Raw genomic sequence first — 19239 nt, 5'->3', positions numbered from 1 at the left:
GTACCCAGTAGATCACTTCCATGTTGTTCATTTCCAGGTGAGGAAGTGGCAGTCCCCTTGCCTACCTGGCTAATAAATGTTAATGGGCCTGTCCTCCAGACATTAGTCCAAACCATTTTTATTTTTAAACGTAGCTATACTATTAACTTTGACCACATTCCTTGGCAGTAAATTCCACAGCTTTGTTGTGTGTCAATTAAAATAACATCTTTATTAAATTTGTTTTAATTTTGCTACCAATCAGCTTCTTGGAATTACATCTTAGTTCTTGCACTGTTTGAAAGGGTAAATAGCTATTCTGTTTTCCTTTTTAATCTGTTCTCACCACTCATGATTTTAGAAACCTCCCTATACCTCCTCTCAGTCATCTCTCCGAGCTGGAGAATCCTAACTTATTTAGCTTTTCCTTTTGAAATGGAGCGATCAAAACTGCACACAGTACTCAAGGGGTAAACACAAAAAATAGATGCCTGGATCTTTTTCCAACACTTTATTGATGCAGAGACGTGTCAAATAAAAGTGCCCGACTCAGGCCGAGTTTCGCAGCCTTTCAGCCGCTGCCTCAGGGGCTACAAGTGAAATGAACAATCAATAAATATCTTAAAAATATCAATGTTAAGATCTCATAAATATTTAAAAAGAGTTTTTTTTAAAAAAGATTAAACATCCTTTATAAACATTATAAAGATCTGAAATTAAAAAAAAACTACTTAATCCGGAAAAACTTAATATAAAAAACTTTTTCAAGAAAATCTTTTTAACAAGAAACTTTTTTATACATTAATTAAAAGGTGGATGAAGCAGCTCATTGATTTGAATAGTGAAGGTAAACTAAAATAATTTTTGTATTAGAATATATTATATTTTGATTTTAATGTTAAAGTATGCCTAATATTGGATTGGTTTAGATTATTATGTGTTGTCACCTTTTAATTAATGTATAAAAAAGTTTCTTGTTAAAAAGATTTTCTTGAAAAAGTTTTTTTATATTAAGTTTTTCCGGATTAAGTAGTTTTTTTTTTATTTCAGATCTTTATGTTTATAAAGGATGTTTAATCTTTTAAAAAAAAAACTCTTTTAAAATATTTATGAGATCTTAACATTGATATTTTTAAGATATTTATTGATTGTTCATTTCACTTGTAGCCCCTGAGGCAGCGGCTGAAAGGCTGCGAAACTTGGCCTGAGTCGGGCACTTTTATTTGACACGTCTCTGCATCAATAAAGTGTTGGAAAAAGATCCAGGCATCTATTTTTTGTGTTTACCCTGCGGTATCATAGATCGCCTACCTCTTTGTTTTCTTGGACCACAGTACTCGAGGTACAGTCACACCATGGATCAATACAGAGGCATTAGAATAGTTTAATTCTCTCTTCCTTTCTGAATAATTTACAACATTTATTTGCTTTTTTTGACTGCTGCTGCTGCACACTGAATTGAGGATTTCAATGTATTTTCCACAGTGATTCTAAGGTCTTTTTCCTGAGTTCTATAGATAATGAATAGTCCAGTGTTTTTGTCACTTCGGTTTGTTATAAGTTGTTGGCTATAAATCTCTTACCATAAGACAAGAGAGCATTCTTAGGTATCAGATGGGCAAGGGTGGATGAGAGACTGCTGGAAGCAGACAGGAGATCTGAAGGGAGAATGCTTTCTGTCTGAATGCTGGCTCTGGGAAATCCAAGTTCCTGTATGTCATTCTGTCTCTGAAAGTTGGTGGCCTGGACAGGTGTGTGGTGGTTCATTTCCTGGAAAAAAAACCCCAAACTAACAAGTAAAGAAAATATTATATAGAAGATATGTGACTCACTACTCAAGTTTTTTCCAACTAAGCTCTCAATCAGAATGTTTGAAACACAAATGGAATGTATTTTCTACTCAGTTTTTGTTAAATGAGAACTATACCTTATATAGTAATGGAAACTGGATTTTTTTCTTCCATATGTACTGGTTATGAACTGCAACATATTGTTTGGGTCTAACAAAACACACAATATCTGTGCTTTCAGTTGATGCTCTTTAAAGCAGAAAACAAAGAAAGAAACAAAACGTGTGCTTTCTAACAGAGAGAGACCCAGTCCAGTTCACATAACCTTGTCGCAGAGAATTCTCTGCTGGCTGACACTTAAGAACATCCCGGAAAGGTAAAAACACTACAGGGTTTACCCCCAATTCCTCATGGGTAAAATAGCTTGCTCTACAGAGCTGTGGTCCACCACCTCCAGGGCTGGTGTTCAAAACCCACACCACCCTTACAGCAAGGGTTCAAAATGTATGCCTTTATAAATAATGCATTTGTGATCCATAAATGCCATTATATTGTTAATAAATGTAAATTTTGTTCTCATCTGTGTGATTTTTTTTTTTCCAATTAGGCAGAAAAAATTCTGAGGCAAGAACTAAAGAAAAAGGAAACTCCTAATTTGTATTGCTTGCTTGGTGATGTATTGCGGGATCACCAGTACTACGACAAGGCCTGGGAATTGTCCAAGCATCGCAGTGCCCGTGCCCAGCGCTCAAAGGGTCTCCTCCATCTTCGAAATAAGGAGTTCAAAGAATGTGCGGAGTGCTTTGAACAGTCAGTAAAAGTTAATCCCATGCAGGTCAGAAAATAAACTACATCTTTTGGCAATTTTTTGTTGTATTTTAGTTGTATAATTTTTTTAAATTAATATCCACATTTTGGGCTTGTAGTTCTAAGCCCAAATGAGTGATGACATTTAAAAAAATTAATGTATTTAGTGTAAAAAAAAAAAATGTTGCCTCCATTTTCCCAACTTAACCCATACATTTTTCCATTGATAACTAGGCTGAATTACCCATGACATGTGGGTGACGTCATCCAGTGGCACCAAACTAAATTCTCTCTCCTAGCTAGTAGAGCTTTGAGCTCTACTGAGCATATGCAGACGTTCCTGAGTGGGTATTGCCTTGTGAGCCATAAGTACATAAGAAGTTGCCATACTGGGTCAGACCAAGGGTCCATCAAGCCCAGCATCCTGTTTCCAACAGAGGCCAAACCAGGCTACAAGTACCTGACAAGTACCCAAAAACTAAGTCTATCCCTTGCTACTGATGCCAGTAATAGCAGTGGCTATTCCTTAAGGGGTTGATATTAAGACCCGCTTGCGGTTCTCAGCGCTTGCACATGGATGTGGCTATTTTATAACACACGCATATTATAAAATACGATATCCGCAGGTACATGCGGATTTTAACATCTGTGCGTGCGGGTGGCCACCACGCGCACGGGGAGGGGGCGGAATTTTAAAAGGCAATGCAAGTAGGACTTCCGTATACCCCTTCCTACCCTTTCCCCTCTCCTCCCCAACTCCTAACCCCTTGCTAGCTACTCAAATTTTTTTTTTGTTCAATTACTTACTGCTCCTCTGGAGCAGAAGTAATCTCCACGTGCCATCCAGCTGCTGGCGCCCGCTTCCCCAGGACAGTGGCTAATGGCGCTGTCCCGGCCCCCCCCCCCCCCCCCACTCCTCCCTGCCCCTTTTGCAGGACCCGGCACATCTGCGTGTAATGAGGGTTATGCACCTGGCTGGGCCTCTTCTAAAATGTGTGAGGCACACGCAAGGCTTGGCCTCGCGTGTAATCCCCATTTTTTACACATGCGGGCTTTTTAAAATTAGACTATTAGTCAACTTGATTAATAGCAGTTAATGGATTTCTCCTCCAAGAACTTATTCAAACCTTTTTTAAACCCAGCTACACTAACTGCACTAACCATATCCTCTGGCAGCATTTCCAGAGCTTAATTGTGCATTGAGTGAAAAAGAATTTTCTCCGATTAGTTTTAACTGTGCTACTTACTAACTTCATGGAGTGCCCCCTAGTCCTTTTTTGTCTGAGCACAGCACAGATGTGTACTCTCTCTTTACTTATATTTTTTCAAAAGTTTTATTTTTTTAATTCTCTTGTTTTCCTACTTTTAGTTGCCTTGCTGCACTGCTCACCACAGAACATTTTAGTGTTCCCTGACAAAAAAGAGGCAAGAACTCTTTCAGATTCATTTCCCGGGAAGGACCATAGGTTAGATGATTTTGTCAAGAAAGTCTTCCAAGACTCCATGCTTACTGCCCCTCAGTTCTATATGGTACAATATCTTCACAACAATAATTTAAAAACTGAAACGTTTTCTACAACGCCATACCACAACACTTAAGATCAATTTGCGACATCAAATCCTTCAAAAAAGAGCTAAAGACTTGGTTATTCAGCCAAATGTTCAGAGACGGCGTGGGCTAAGTAATACACACACATCTTGATCCATTACACGTCGACGACCCCTCTTTTTGACACACCTTCCCCGACCCCACACAGCCTCCCACCCCCTAAGCCCCCCCCCCTCTATCCACCTTCCCTCTTCCCCACCTAACCCACCTTAAGACCTGACCTGCCCCACCCAACATGCTCCGATCTACTTTTCAGACCCCTATCGCCGATCAATCAAGACTCTTGTTTAACACTTTCTTTGTTAATTTGGTTTATTTGCTCTTTCAAGGAATGACTTAATAGTTCTATTAAGTAATATCGTATTCATATAAAATTTCGGTTAGAATGTTACACAAGGTTCTAAGTTAACTATATGTATTTTGTTGTTCTCATGTAAACCGGAGTGAAGACAGAACGCTATACTTCGGTATATAAAAAAAATCCAAAATAAATAAATAACTACTCTGAATAATTTTGTATCATCCGCAAATTTGATAACCCCACTCATATTCCTTTCCAGATCATTTATAAATATATTGAAAAGCATCAGTCCAAGTACAGATCCCTGAGGCACTCCACTGTTTACCCTTTTCCACTGATAAAATTGACCATTTAATCCTACTCTGTTTCCTGTCTTTTAACCAGTTTGTAATCCACAAAAGGACTTTGCCTCCTATCCCATGACTTTTTAGTTTTCTTAGAAGCCTCTCATGAGGGACTTTGTCAAACGCCTTCTGAAAATCCAAATACACTACATCTACTGGTTCACCTTTATCCACATGTTTATTAACCCCTTCAAAAAAAATGATGCAGATTTGTTAGGCAAGACTTCCCATTAGTAAGTCCATGTTGACTGTGTTCCATTAAATAATGTCTTTCTATATGCTCTACGATTTTGATCTTTAAAATAGTTTCCACTATTTTTCCTGGCACTGAAGTCAGGCCCACTGGTCTATAGTTTCCCAGATCACCCCTGGAGCCCTTTTTAAATATTGGGGTTACATTGGCAACTCTCCAGTCACTAAATGCCTAGCTATTATCATGGTTTATTTATGCAAGATTGGGGGGGATGTCTTTCCCTACCTTTATAATTGACTGATCAAGAGCATATCTCAGGCACAGAGTCCCCATATGGGCAGTACGATCACTATGGTTGATTTCAATTACCTCAAATCCCATCATTTCAATTTGTATTAATTGTGGCTCTGCTAGATACACTTTCCAAGAATACAGTTGGTATCTTTGTGGCTGCAGTGGGAGAGAGAATTCAGAATGAATAGACATCACCTTCATTTGTGATAAGAATGCTGGCTTGAAGGCTTCCATGGTAACCTCTGTATGAGGCAACTCCAATGTACTTGGGAGTCTCTGTAGAATCAAGTCAAGCAGGTATTTCAGGATCATATCTATGTTAGAATAGAGCTGAAAGACATTGTTTCTTGGTAGTTTTTCCATTCCAATTTAACAAAGGAAATACCCTTCCAAATTGTCCTTCACTGAACAGTTCTCACCACAGATATATCCAACTTGAGCTGGGAAATCCACTTAAAAGTGCTTGACATTCGGGCCCTCGAACCTGCATGTAAAAAATCTCTACACACAAATCAGCTGGAGTTAAAGGGCAGTATTGAGCACTCTAAAGACTTTCAGAGATAAATAGCCAACAAAAATATACTTAGTCCTGACAATTGTTATACCTCAATAAAATAAACAGGGATACCGGGATCATCCTCCTGTGTCAGGAAGCAGACAAGGTGTGATGCTATGAGTTGTTTACTTGAGGAAGGACAAAATCCTGTTAGACTTAAGTTGTAAATGGGACCCACCACAAATGTTCCCTAAACCAGGATGTAGTAAACAAAATCTTTCTCCAATGAGGCATATCTGGGGTAGATCTGTTTTTGATAGTGCTGAGCAGGAGGTGATCAAAAGTCTCATTTTTGGAGGGACACTATGCCTAGCCTACAATATTCTTAGTAGCAAACATTTTGATAAAACTCAGAACAGACCAGGGAGCTACAATACCCATGACTCCTTTTTGACCAATACCAATTTTGTTTCCAATTCTAAACTATTTCTCAGAAAATAGATCAAGATTGGGTTTTCTATTCTTAACAGAAAAATGTATACAGATCCTGGCTGGATATTGACACATGTAATTCAGTGACTTCATGGCTTTTTGAATGAGGTGTCTCATTTTCTTCTGGGAGGATTTCAGATGGAGGTAGTTTGTCATCTGGTGTGAGAGCAGACTATAAACCTTTCTCTCATCCTAATACAGAGAAGGGAAACACAAATGATAAAGGGGATGGAATGGCTTCCCCTGTGAAGAAATGCTAAACAGGTTAGGGCTCTTCAACTTGAAGAGAAAACTTAGAGGAGAAATCTTAGAAGTTTATAAAATCATGAGTGGGATGCAGAAATGTGGAAATAGAGTAGTATTTTCTAACCCTCTCTCTTCCAGCGGTCAAGGGTGGGATCGGTAGTGGTGCTAGATGAATGTAAATATAAGCAGGAAGCTTTTTATTTAGAGATTACCTTTTACAAGTAAGCAACTTTGCTTTTTTAGCATTAATTTTGGGACTTTTTTCACTGTTTTCAGATTTTGTTCTCTATTAATACTGGGATATTTTCAATGTTTTAAGGTTATTTTGGATATCTTTTTTCACAGTCCTGTTAGACATTCTAATAAGGATAGGAAAGAAAGCAAAACAAAAGTCTTTCTAAATCTTATTCTTTGTGTTGAGGAATTATGAATGGTGTGGTTCTGTTTCATTACTATGCAAAATAATGTTCAAATGAAAGGGAATAACAAAAAAGCAAAGAATAAGAAAGTGGTGGATTCAATTTCATTGAACAGACTAAAGATAATAGTATTGCCTTTCCACAATAATAACTTGGATCAAAGTAAGATTATTCTGGAACATTTCCAGAAGGAGAAACAAGTTTCCCCAGGTAAGCTAAAGAAAATCTAAACATCTGAATAAGTTAAGATACCCAGAATCTCACAGTGCTCTTAGACTTGGATGCTACTGAGGGCCAAGAGATTGATGACTCTGTTTCAGATTTCGAAGAGGGGGGTTGTTATTCAGACATGCGTAACTACTGAAAACACTCTCCAAAACCTTTTCATTCTGAGGTAATGGGCTTTCTTCTTAGAAGAATTATTGCCATTTTATCTTTGGAGTTGAGGGAGCCAAAGAAACCATCTGCAGACCCTGTCTTTTCAAGTTCTAAGAAAACATAAAAGATTGTTCCTGTTCATTCAGCAGTGGCAGATAAAATTTCTTAAGGCTGGAATAAAGGTCAATAAACAAAAAATATAAGGTGATACCTTTTTATTGCAGGAAGAATTCAGTCAAAATGTTTTCTCAGAGTACAGCCTTGCCCTTTATCCAGTTAACCAGGTAGGGTCTGGTAAAAGGAGTCAGGATTCCCAAAGGAAAAGCTGGCTCAACCAATTTTATAGCAATTGCTGATGCTTAGTCAGCCTCGGCCATAAAGGGAGCCTTTTAAGACGATTGGTACAGCTACTCACATGTTCATCTCATCAGCTTAGATCCTGAGTTCTAGTAAAGTGGATTTCTTCTCCCTGATCAATTATTAATGAGCACATCTAACATGGACTTTTCCAAAGCTTTTCTCTCAGTGATTACCTCCAAGTTACCTTTGTGATGCGATCTACAATATGACAAGTGTTCTGGCTGAGTCAGTCCAGTTTGTTTTCAGCAAGAGGAGTGATTTGATTGTCTCATGGGACAGCTGATGCCTTCTCTAATCTGCACAATTTCCATTTTAAGATTTCTTCTTAAAAAAAAAAAAAATAATAATTCTCGAAGCACTGTTAAAATAATTGGCAGAATCAAAAAAATCCTGCCATCTACTTGTGACCTGGATTGGCCACTATTGGAAACAGGATAACGGGCTTGTTGGACCCTTGGTATGACTCAGTATGGCAAGTCTTATGTTCTTATGCAGGGCTTTCCAAACCTGTCCCGGTGACCCCAGAACTAGCTGGGTTTTCAGGATGTCTGCAATGAATATGCATGAGATAAATGTGCATGTGCTGGGCCTTTAATGTATGCACATATATCTCATGCAGATTCCTTGCAGATATCCTGAAAATCCAACTGGCTGTGGGGGCCACCAAGACATGTTTGGGAAGACCCGGTTTTTATGGCCCCTTTTCCAGTTTCAGGCGAAAGAGGGAAGAGGCATGAGATTTTCTTTCTCACAGTCATCTCCAAATTTCCAGCAAGAATATCAGGAAGTTCCAGGTTTTTAACCTGAGGTAGATGTATGTCATGGATGTGTCCAGCCCCTTTGCTGGAAGAGGGGCAGACTAGCATAATTTTATAAGGAATTGGACTCCTTCAGCCTTAGACAGATGTGCACTGGATGTAGCACTTAAAGGATACTTAATATAATTTGCTTAAGTTTCAAGAAGTGATTTGTTTTATTTTGTCTCTTACTGCAAGATGTCCTACAAAAAGAATAAAATGCATGGATCAGGGATCTATAAAGTGGGTAATTTTCAAATATCTCCTGGTAGTTGCAAAGTTCAGATGCTTTTCCCCTACAACTTTTGCACTAATAGAAAAAGTATACACTTACTTTCCCTTTGAAAATAACATAAGGAAAAAGTTCCTTCCATAGCTTGAATTTGTTTTTTCTTAGTGTGTTTTCCCCCTCCAAAACAACATGCATAGTCTTCAAGAGGGTTCAGAGCCATCTTAGACTTAAAACATTCCCGTTTTTGAAAATGCTTCAGTTGAAAGATGGAAGGCTAAATTTACAATAGGGCGCCTAACAGCAAAATTGTTTGCATACCTTTAAGCCCATACAAAACAAGCCGATTTTTAAACAGTAGGTACCCTCCTAAATTGATCTTGGAAATAGGGTTGTTATGATGCTAAGTATGCTGTACATGTGTACATTTAGGGAATGCAAAACAGTTGTGCTGCCTATGCGTGTAAAATATATGATATGCATTTAATACCCCCCCCCCCCCCCCCGAAAAGCTCTGCAGAATGCATCAGAGTTTTTGTGCTTTGTGAAAGGATGTGTGTACTTTAGGTAACTGAAAACCCACTTACTTACATATGACTAACCTAGCCTAGTAAAATTTATTTTAATGTATATAAAAGAGAGATTAAGGTGTTTTAGTAGGCTGTGTTAAAATCCACAGTTAGTATTGGTTAACATGCTAAATGTAACGTGCATAACTGGGAAATGTAGCATCCAGTTTATTAAAAGGGTGCAAATCTTGAGGGACTTGGGAAGTGGGGAGAAGCACAAACTTTAATGAAAAGCTCAGTAGTTATTTCAAGCAGCTGGTATGGAAATTTTGCCGTTTTTCATATCTGACATTGGAGAAGAGGTAGAATAGTAGGTGATTTATCCAACATTAAACAAGGGCTCGTTTTAAACAGTAGGATAGATGCTACAAGATGCAGCTAGTCTTTTACTCTAGAGTATAAAGAAGCTGATGGCAATTTGCCTTCCAAGAAGAAAGTGGTACATCATGGTAATTGGTTGGTTCTGCTATTTATAATGCTAATAATTTATGCAGAAATATATCTGACTTGGAACCAGGTCTAGCCAAGTAAAATTGCTTGGCTCACTGGGACAAAAAAAAAAAAAAAGTTGGTTTGATTTGGCAAGACCATAGGGAAGGGTAAGACTGCAAGGCTTCATTAAATGAGGCTATTTTTATAAAGTTTTCTTTCCTCACATATCAAACAAAGGGCACACTGTAGCTTCTTCTCCTACGAAGAATTTTTCATATCTCTTCCATATTTCATCCATCCCAGAAGAAATATTTATTGCTCTTCTGACTCATACATAGGAAGGAAGAGTACGAGCATGTCAGAGGAAAAGCACTCATTCTCTTTAAAGCTTGCTTTTCCATGTGATGACAGCTGGCTGATAGGGCAGTGGAAAAAATGGAATTACAGAACATCAGCACCAAAGGCAGAGAAGACAGCAATAAAGAAATTGCCTCTGAATAGGTTTTCATGTACTGGACTTTGGCATGCTGTATACTGAAGGCCCTTTACTATACAAAATAAACATTACCAATGAGAGTTTGGGAATTGGATTATATGATATATCAGGAGTGGCTAACTCCGGTCCTCAAGAGCCACAAGCAGGCCAGGTTTTTAGGCTATCCACAATGTATATACATGAGGTAGATTGTCATGCACTGCCACCATTGTATGCAAATATCTCATCCATATTCATTGTGGATAGCCTGAAAACCTGGCATGTTTGTGGCTCTTGAGGCCCGGAGTTGGCCACCCCTGTGATACATCGTCAAAGTTCAGAATTTTGCTGTGAATTATGAGTAACCCCATGCTTAAAATTCAAGATAATCAAAAGTCCAATCAGGTAAAAGATTTCCTCCAAGTTTGAATGACAAGTTTTAGACTCCCATGCGTTGAGTGACTTTAAGTTGCTGCTGCTACAGGAAGCATATTCTGTGCTAGTTCAAAAGGACCAGTGCAAGACATCTCTATAGTGGAAAATGGGGAACTTGCTGATGCCTGGATTGCTTTGCTGCTATCGACACAATATGGATGTTATCAGACCAAAACCAGTTTTGAGACAAGCCAGCCATCTGCTTGTGTATCGTTCCAACATGGAAGCTACTTTCACTTGGATGGACAAGCTGCTGCCTACAGCTATCAGCATGTAGTGTCTCTTTAACACACTAAGGGCCTCATTTTTCAAGTTTTTTTTCCCATATACATAGAATGGGAAAAAAGCTGTGGTGAATCAGGCCCTAAATAATAAATATTACCAACTCCTGAATGGTGTTGGCATTTTTTGGTATGCTGGTGAAAAACTCTTCATGTTGACGGAAATTTTTTTTACAGTGGTTGTAATATTGGACGGTGGTTTGCTACTTAGAAAGTTAAGATATAGAAGCCTATTGAATTGATATTGGAATACAGGAAACTCCCTGTAATGATTGTAACATCGAATGGTTGTTTGCTCCATAGAAATTTAAGATTCAGGAGCCAATTGGATTAATAGTGAGCTTACAGTTGTTATCAGATACATACGTTTCCCCTGACGAAGCCCAAGTGGGCGAAACAAGGGTCCCTTGTAGGGAACATGAATTAGGAACACGAATTTCATCATATACTTGAGGGAAAGTGAACATCAATATACCAATGTATGATGAGAGACTCGAAGGCATAAGAGAGAGGATTAGGAATATAAGTGAAAAGGAATACAAGGGAACAGGAACATCATTGCATCAATATACCAGTGTATGAGGAGAAACTCGTAAGGTATAAGAGAGGAATATAAGGGGCAGATTTTTAAAAAGTACGCGCGCGTGTACTTTTGTTCGTGCAACCGGCGCAAACAAAAGTATGCCGGATTTTAAAAAGATACGCACGTATCTTTTAAAATCCAGGGTTGGCCTCCGTTCCCTCCGAGGCTGCTTCGAAATCGGAACGGCCTCGGAGGGAACTTTCTTGCCGGCACCCCCCACCTTCCCTTTCCTTCCCCTAACAACCCGCCCCCTGGCCCTAACTAATTCCCCCCCACCACCTTTATTTCAAAAGTTATGCCTGCGCGCTATGCTCTGGTCCGGAGGCCGCGTCCACGCCCCTGGAACGCCCCTGGGCCGGAACCACACCCATGGCCCCGCCCCCAGATCGCCCCCCAATGACGCGTCCTGGGCTTGCGTGCACAGGGAGTGGAAGGGGCAGCTTTTCGGGGGTTACGCGCGTACCCCTTTGAAAATCTGCCCCTAAGTGAAAAGGAACGCGAGGGGACACGAACATCATTGCATCAATATACCAGTGTATGAGGAGAGACTCGTAAGGTATAAGAGATAGGAATATAAGTGGAAAGGAACACGAGGGAACGCGAACATCATTGCATCAATATACCAGTGTATGAGGAGACTCGTAAGGTATAAGAGATAGGAATATAAGTGAAAAGGAACACGAGGAAATGCGAACATCATTGCATCAATATACCAGTGTATGAGGAGAGACTTGTAAAGTATAAGAGATAGGAATATAAGTGAAAAGGAATGCGAGGGAACGTGAACATCATTGCACATTTGAGGGAATGGGTATATTTGTTTTGAATTGTATGAAGAGAGACTTAAGAACATAAGAACATGCCATACTGGGTCAGACCAAGGGTCCATCAAGCCCAGCATCCTGTTTCCAACAGTGGCCAATCCAGGCCATAAGAACCTGGCAAGAACCCAAAAACTAAGTCTATTCCATGTTACCATTGCTAATAATAGCGGTGGTTATTATCTAAGTCAACTTAATTAATAGCAGGTAATGGACTTCTTCTCCAAGAACTTATCCAATCCTTTTTTAAACACAGCTACACTAACTGCACTAACCACATCTTCTGGCAACAAATTCCAGAGTTTAATTGTGCGTTGAGTGAAAAAGAACTTTCTCCGATTAGTTTTAAATGTGCCACATGCTAACTTCATGGAGTGCCCCCTAGTCATTCTATTATCTGAAAGAGTAAAATACCGATTCACATCTACCCGTTCTAGACCTCTCATGATTTTAAACACTTCTATCATATCGCCCCTCAGCCGTCTCTTCTCCAAGCTGAAAAGTCCTAACCTCTTTAGTCTTTCATCATAGGGGAGCTGTTCCATTCCCCTTATCATTTTGGTAGCCCTTCTCTGTACCTTCTCCATCGCAATTATATCTTTTTTGAGATGCAGCGACCAGAATTGTACACAGTATTCAAGGTGAAGCAGATGTGTGAGGCAAGACTTGCCTTGGGTAAAGCTATGCTGACTTTGTTCCATTAAACCATGTCTTTCTATATGTTCTGTGATTTTGATGTTTAGAACACTTTCCATTATTTTTCCTGGCACTGAAGTCAGGCTAACCGGTCTGTAGTTTCCCGGATTGCCCTGGAGCCCTTTTTAAATATGGGGGTTACATTAGTTATCCTTCAGTCTTCAGGTATAATGGATGATTTTAATGATAAGTTACAAATTTTTACTAATAGGTCTGAAATTTCATTTTTTAGTTCCTTCAGAACTCTGGGGTGTATACCATCCTGTCCGGGTGATTTACTACTCTTAAGTTTGTCAATTAGGTCTACCACATCTTCTAGGTTCACTGTGATTTGGTTCAGTCCATCTGAATCATTACCCATGAAAACCTTCTCCAGTATGGGTACCTCCCCAACATCCTCTTCAGTAAACAACGAAGCAAAGAAATCATTTAATCTTTCCGCGATGGCCTTATCTTCTCTAAGTGCCCCTTTAACCCCTCGATCATCTAACGGTCCAACTGACTCCCTCACAGGCTTTCTGCTTCGGATATATTTAAAAAGGTTTTTACTGTGAGTTTTTGCCTCTACAGCCAACTTCTTTTCAAATTCTGTCTTAGCCTGTCTTATCAATGTCTTACATTTAACTTGCCAATGTTTATGCTTTATCCTATTTTCTTCTGTTGGATCCTTCTTCCAATTTTTGAATGAAGATCTTTTGGCTAAAATAGCTTCTTTCACCTCCCCTTTTAACCATGCCGGTAATCGTTTGCCTTCTTTCCACCTTTCTTAATGTGTGGAATACATCTGGACTGTGCTTCTAGAATGGTATTTTTTAACAATGACCACGCCTCTTGGACATTTTTTTACTTTTGTAGCTGCTCCTTTCAGTTTTTTTCTAACAATTTTTCTCATTTTATCAAAGTTTCCCTTTTGAAAGTTTAGCATGAGAGCCTTGGATTTGCACACTGTTCTTCTTCCAGTCATTAAATCAAATTTGATCATATTATGATCACTATTGCCAAGTGGCCCCACCACCGTTACCTCTCTCACCAAGTCCTGTGCTCCACTGAGAATTAGATCTAAAATTGCTCCCTCTCTCGTCGATTCCTGAACCAACTGCTCCATAAAGCTATCATTTATTTCATCCCAGTCAATATTGGGGTAATTGAAGTCTCCCATTATTACTGCACTACTAATTTGGTTAGCTTCCCTAATTTCTCTTAGCATTTCACTGTCTGTCTGACCATCTTGACCAGGTGGACGGTAGTATACCCCTATCACTATAGTCTTCCCCGACACACAAGGGATTTCTACCCATAAAGATTCAATTTTGTATTTAGTCTCATGCAGGATGTTTATCCTGTTGGACTCTATGCCATCCCGGACATAAAGCGCCACACCTCCTCCCGAGTACTCCTCTCTGTCATTGCGATATAATTTGTACCCCGGTTTAGCACTGTCCCATTGGTTATCCTCTTTCCACCATGTCTCTGAGATGCCAATTAAGTCTGTCATCATTCACTGCTATACATTCTAATTCTCCCATCTTACTTCTTAGACTTCTGGGCATTAGCATACAAACATTTCAAAGTTGTTTTTTGTTTTGTATTTTCATTCTGCTTTTTAATTGATAGGGATAAGTTAGAATTTTTTAGCTCAGGTGAGTTTTTAGTTACAGGCACTTGGACTACTTTTCTAATTATTGGAACCTCACTGTCGGGATGCCCTAATTCTGATGCATCATTAGTATCCTTTAAAGATACCTCTCTCCGAACCATGCGCTGCTGAGCGACTGTCGGCTTTCCCCTTTGTTCTAGTTTAAAAGCTGCTCTATCTCCTTTTTAAAGGTTAGTGCCAGCAGTCTGGTTCCACCCTGGTTAAGGTGGAGCCCATCCCTTCGGAAGAGACTCCTCCTTCCCCAAAGGTTCCCAGTTCCTAACAAAACTGAATCCCTCTTCCTTGCACCATCGTCTCATCCATGCATTGAGACTCCGGAGTTCTGCCTGCCTCTGGTGACCTGCGCATGGAACAGGGAGCATCTCAGAGAATGCTACCCTGGAGGTTCTGGATTTAAGCTTTCTACCTAAGAGCCTAAATTTGGCTTCCAGAACCTCCCTCCCACATTTTCCTATGTCGTTGGTGCCCACATGTACCACGACAGCCGGCTCCTCCCCAGCACTGTCTAAAATCCTATCTAGGTGACGCGTGAGGTCCGCCACCTTCGAACCAGGTAAGCATGTTACCAGGCAATCCTCACGCCCACCAGCCACCCAGCTATCTACATTCCTAATAATCGAATCACCAACTATGACGGCCGACCTAACCCTTCCCTCCGGGCAGTAGGCCTTGGGGAGATATCCTCAGTGCGAAAGGACAATGCATCACCTGGAGAGCAGGTCCTTGCTACAGGATCCTTTCCTGCTGCACCTGGTTGGTGCTCTCCCATCATGAGACCTTCTTCCTCCAAGGCAGCACCAGGGCTGCCAGTCTGAAGTTGGGACTTGACTACTATGTCCCTGAAGGTCTCATCTATATACCTCTCTGTCTGCCTCAGCTCCTCCAGGTCTGCTACTCTAGCCTCCAGAGATCGGACTCGTTCTCTGAGAGCCAGGAGCTCTTTGCATCGCATGCACATGTACAACTTCTCACCGGTGGGTAAAAAATCATACACGTGACACTCGATGCAAAAGACTGGGAAGCCCCCCTCTTGCTGCTGGACTGCTGCCTTCATCTCAGTTTTGATCAGTTCCTAGTTAAGTTTTAGGTTGCTATGGGAGTAGGAATGTGTCTAACGTCCTTTAAATGTATTAATGAATTCACTATGTGTCTGGTAGTGGCCTACCGGGGTCTGATCGAATTCTCAATGTTTTTGTTGATTTTTTTTTTTTTTTTTTTTTTTTGTGAAAGTGGCACCTCCCTATAAATTAAGGGATGAGCTAGGGGTGGGTGGGCGATGGTTGGGAGGGTTGGGAAATAGAAACAGTCTAACTTCAGTTAGTCAGCCTGAGTGACTCACTGCTCTCTTGTTTTAGTGTAGGACTGTGATTCATGAAAAAATATAGGACATGCTGTCAAGACCTCCTCCCCCTACACACACACACACACACAACTCTGTGTTGCCTTGGGCAAGCCACTTTGATTCTCTATGCCTTGCAAAACCAGTTGAAAACCAGCTGTTTTCCTAGCGTGTAGCCAGATAGTCAAGATCAATGGGTTTTTGCACCCCTGCCAGCAGATGGAGATGGAGTCAAGTTTCAAAGCTGTCGTCACCCTAGATACACCCCTGCAGTGACCTCAGCCCTACAGTATTTCTCAGTCTCCAGCAGATGCGGACATGCTTCCCTATGAGGATCACTGTACCTTTTGGAAGAAGAAATTCTATTTTTAAATTGGAGAAATGATTGATTGAACCCCGCTGTGCTGAGGTGAAACCTAAAGGTCCCTCCCCCAGTTGAGAGTTCCTGAGGTGATTTCTGAGATCCCTCAAAGGTGTGCTTTGGTCCGGTAGCTAGTTTCCGGTGTGTACTTTGCTGCTGAAGTAGCTGAAAGGCAGCAGGTGCAGGAAGCCAAGCACGGCGGTGAAAGCCAAAGCCCTCTTCCCCCACAGCCAGAGACCATCTCTGTACTCAGCCAATAGGCACTGAGCCCAGGTAAATAAAAAAAAAATATATATATATTATAAATAAAAGAGAGTGAAGAGGATTTTCTCCTGATTCAGATATTGGAGGGGTTTCGATAAGACTTTCTCCAGTCTCCTTGCTTGGTGCGCCATACCAACGTTGTTCCTGATCCCGTTGGGCTAAGGGGCAGTGGGCTTTCAAGTGCGTTGAGCAGAAGCCCCAGTGGGCTACGCCCTGCTTTAGGCTTGGTCAGCCCACCACATGGTAGTCTGCGGCGGCGCCATCTTGCGCACATTTTTTGTGCCTGTATTGCCCACCATACAGGTTCGGTACCTACAGTGCGTGTCAACTCTGTGCACATGCTGTGTGCATAAGACCGCGTACAAGCTGTGCGCATAACATCACATGCACACATAACACACACAACTTACTAGGCACAGAATACAAGCAAAGCCGAGTGCACGGGCTGTGCATGTACCTTGCTGCAGCCTGCATAGGCACCCAAAGTCTGTGTGCATAAAATTTTAGGTGCGAGCCGTCTGAACACGGAGTTCCCATCGCCAATGGCTCCGGCAGCAAAGAAAGATAAGCGCCTTTCTGTCTGTGCTGCTTGTCATATTAGGGCTGCACAGTTTGACCTGGATTCTTACTTATGTCAGCACTGTGAGGAAGGCCAGGGAGAGTTGGCTTCCCCGGACTTTGCTAAGCCCGGCTCCTCCCATTCAGAGGATGGGTCAGCCACATCCTTAACTGGAAGTACTCCGGATCTGAGTAACCCCAGGACTAGGTCATCCATGGGACAGGGAAATTTAGTGGCACCTATCCTAATACCTCCTGGGCTAGGCATTGACCCAGCCTCCTTCTCTTGGATGGAATCCTTTCAAGGCCTTCAAACCTTCGTACCAGTCTGCTACCTCACTTGCCCCTATCTGGACAGAACCTCAGCCAGTAAGCCCTCCCTCTCCCAATCCCATCTGCAGGTCTCGAGGTATATCTCGACTCTCCAAAGGTATCCCTGGCAGGGACCCGGATGGCATTGATGAAGAAGAGGATCCAGATTCTTTGGAAAATTGGGAAATCCCCCCCTAGTTTAGAACTGTATCGGACCATGTTACAGTTTTTCCATACAGACTAATTGCCAGCCCTGATTTCCCAGACCCTGAAGATGCTGGGAGTTCCTGGGGTGAACTCTATGATGGAACCAAAGAAGAATCCCATTCTGATTTCCCTGGATATATATATATCCACTGGATCTGGCAGTAAGAGAACATTTGCATTTCCCTAAAGTGGATTCGCTGGTCTGTGCCATCTCTAAGCAAACAAATATCCCAGTGGAGGGAGGAGCAGCCTTAAAGGATGCACATGACAGGCGGATAGAGTCCATACTTAAACAGGCCTTTGATGAAATAAGAATGACCTTACAGATTGCTTCTTGTTGTGCCCTGGTAGCTTGTTTGTGCCTGCTCCTTTTTCGAGAGGTGGATGACTCGGGGGTGAATGCCAGAGCGGTTATGGAACCCACTGCCGCCTTTTTAGCTGACATGGGCTCGGACCTAGTCCATACTTCAGCCAGAGGAGTGGCTTCAGTGGTGGTGATCATAAGACAGCTATGGTTGCAGAATTGGTCAGCAGATGCAACCTCCAAGGCAAATCTCACAAAAATGCCCTTTAAAGGATCACTCCTCTTTGGAAGTGAACTGGAAAAGCTGTCCAGTACCCCGGCTTCCAGAAGAGAAGAGAAAATAGTTACAGTGCCCCTGGCCCATGAGGGGTCGATTTAGGGGCTCCCAATGCTTTTGCCCCTACAGAAACTTGACATTTCATAGGTCTCTGTCCTTTGGGAGTTGGCAGCCCAAGAGAGGGTCAGGCTCGGGTTCAGGTTCATCCCAAATACCCCAATGAAGTTTTGCCGATCCACCCTTGAAACGAGATAAGGGGTCGACTGTTCCTCTTCTACTAAAGGTGGGTCGAGATCACTTTGAATAAATGGGTACTGGAGGTCATACTAGAAGGATATGCACTGGAATTTCTCAGCACTGCTTGGGACATATTCATGACATCTCCTTTCCACTCCACAGCACAAGAAGCAGGCAGTGGAGACTACCCTGTTAAGACTCCTAAGGATGAGGGCTATAATCCCAGTACCTGCGCCACAGGAAAATATGGGGCGTTATTCCATCTATTTCATCGTACCCAAGAAGGAAGGTTCCTTTTGCCCCATCCTGGACCTCGAGTGTCAACAGACATCTACGAGTGATTCATTTTCGTGATAATGGCCGTATAATCAGGAGAGTTCTTAACATCCCTGAACCTATCCGAGGCCTACCGACATATTAGAATCTGGCAAGAACATCCTTTCCTACGCTTTGCGGTACTGGGTCGCCATTATCAGTTCCGGGCACTGCCCTTTGCCCTGGCCACCGCCCCCAGGACAATTTCCAAGAATATGGTGGTCGTAGTGGCAGCATTGAGAAAAGAGGGAATTCTGGTGCACCTATACTTGGACAACTGGTTGTTTCGGGCAAAGTCCATGGAAGATCTTCCAGATGACCAACAGAATATCCTCCTTGCTTCAGGAGCTCGATTGGGTTGTAAACCTGGACAAAAGCAGAC

At 41.5% G+C, this 19239-nt stretch overlaps 1 protein-coding gene across 4 annotated transcripts in view; it reads left to right on the top strand.

Moving 5' to 3' along the window:
• TTC27 (tetratricopeptide repeat domain 27) overlaps window positions 1–19239 on the top strand; it is a 521976-nt gene that overhangs the window by 428141 nt on the left and 74596 nt on the right. For all 4 annotated transcript variants that reach the window (XM_029593895.1, XM_029593892.1, XM_029593893.1 and 1 more), the window contains exon 13: window positions 2377–2604. In XM_029593895.1, the coding sequence (XP_029449755.1) occupies window positions 2377–2604 (228 nt within the window). The remainder of the gene's footprint in view (window positions 1–2376; window positions 2605–19239) is intronic.

This window comes from Rhinatrema bivittatum, chromosome 3 (assembly GCF_901001135.1).
Source record: "Rhinatrema bivittatum chromosome 3, aRhiBiv1.1, whole genome shotgun sequence".
Lineage (NCBI taxonomy): Eukaryota > Metazoa > Chordata > Amphibia > Gymnophiona > Rhinatrematidae > Rhinatrema > Rhinatrema bivittatum.
This window is presented reverse-complemented; position numbering and strand designations above follow the sequence as displayed.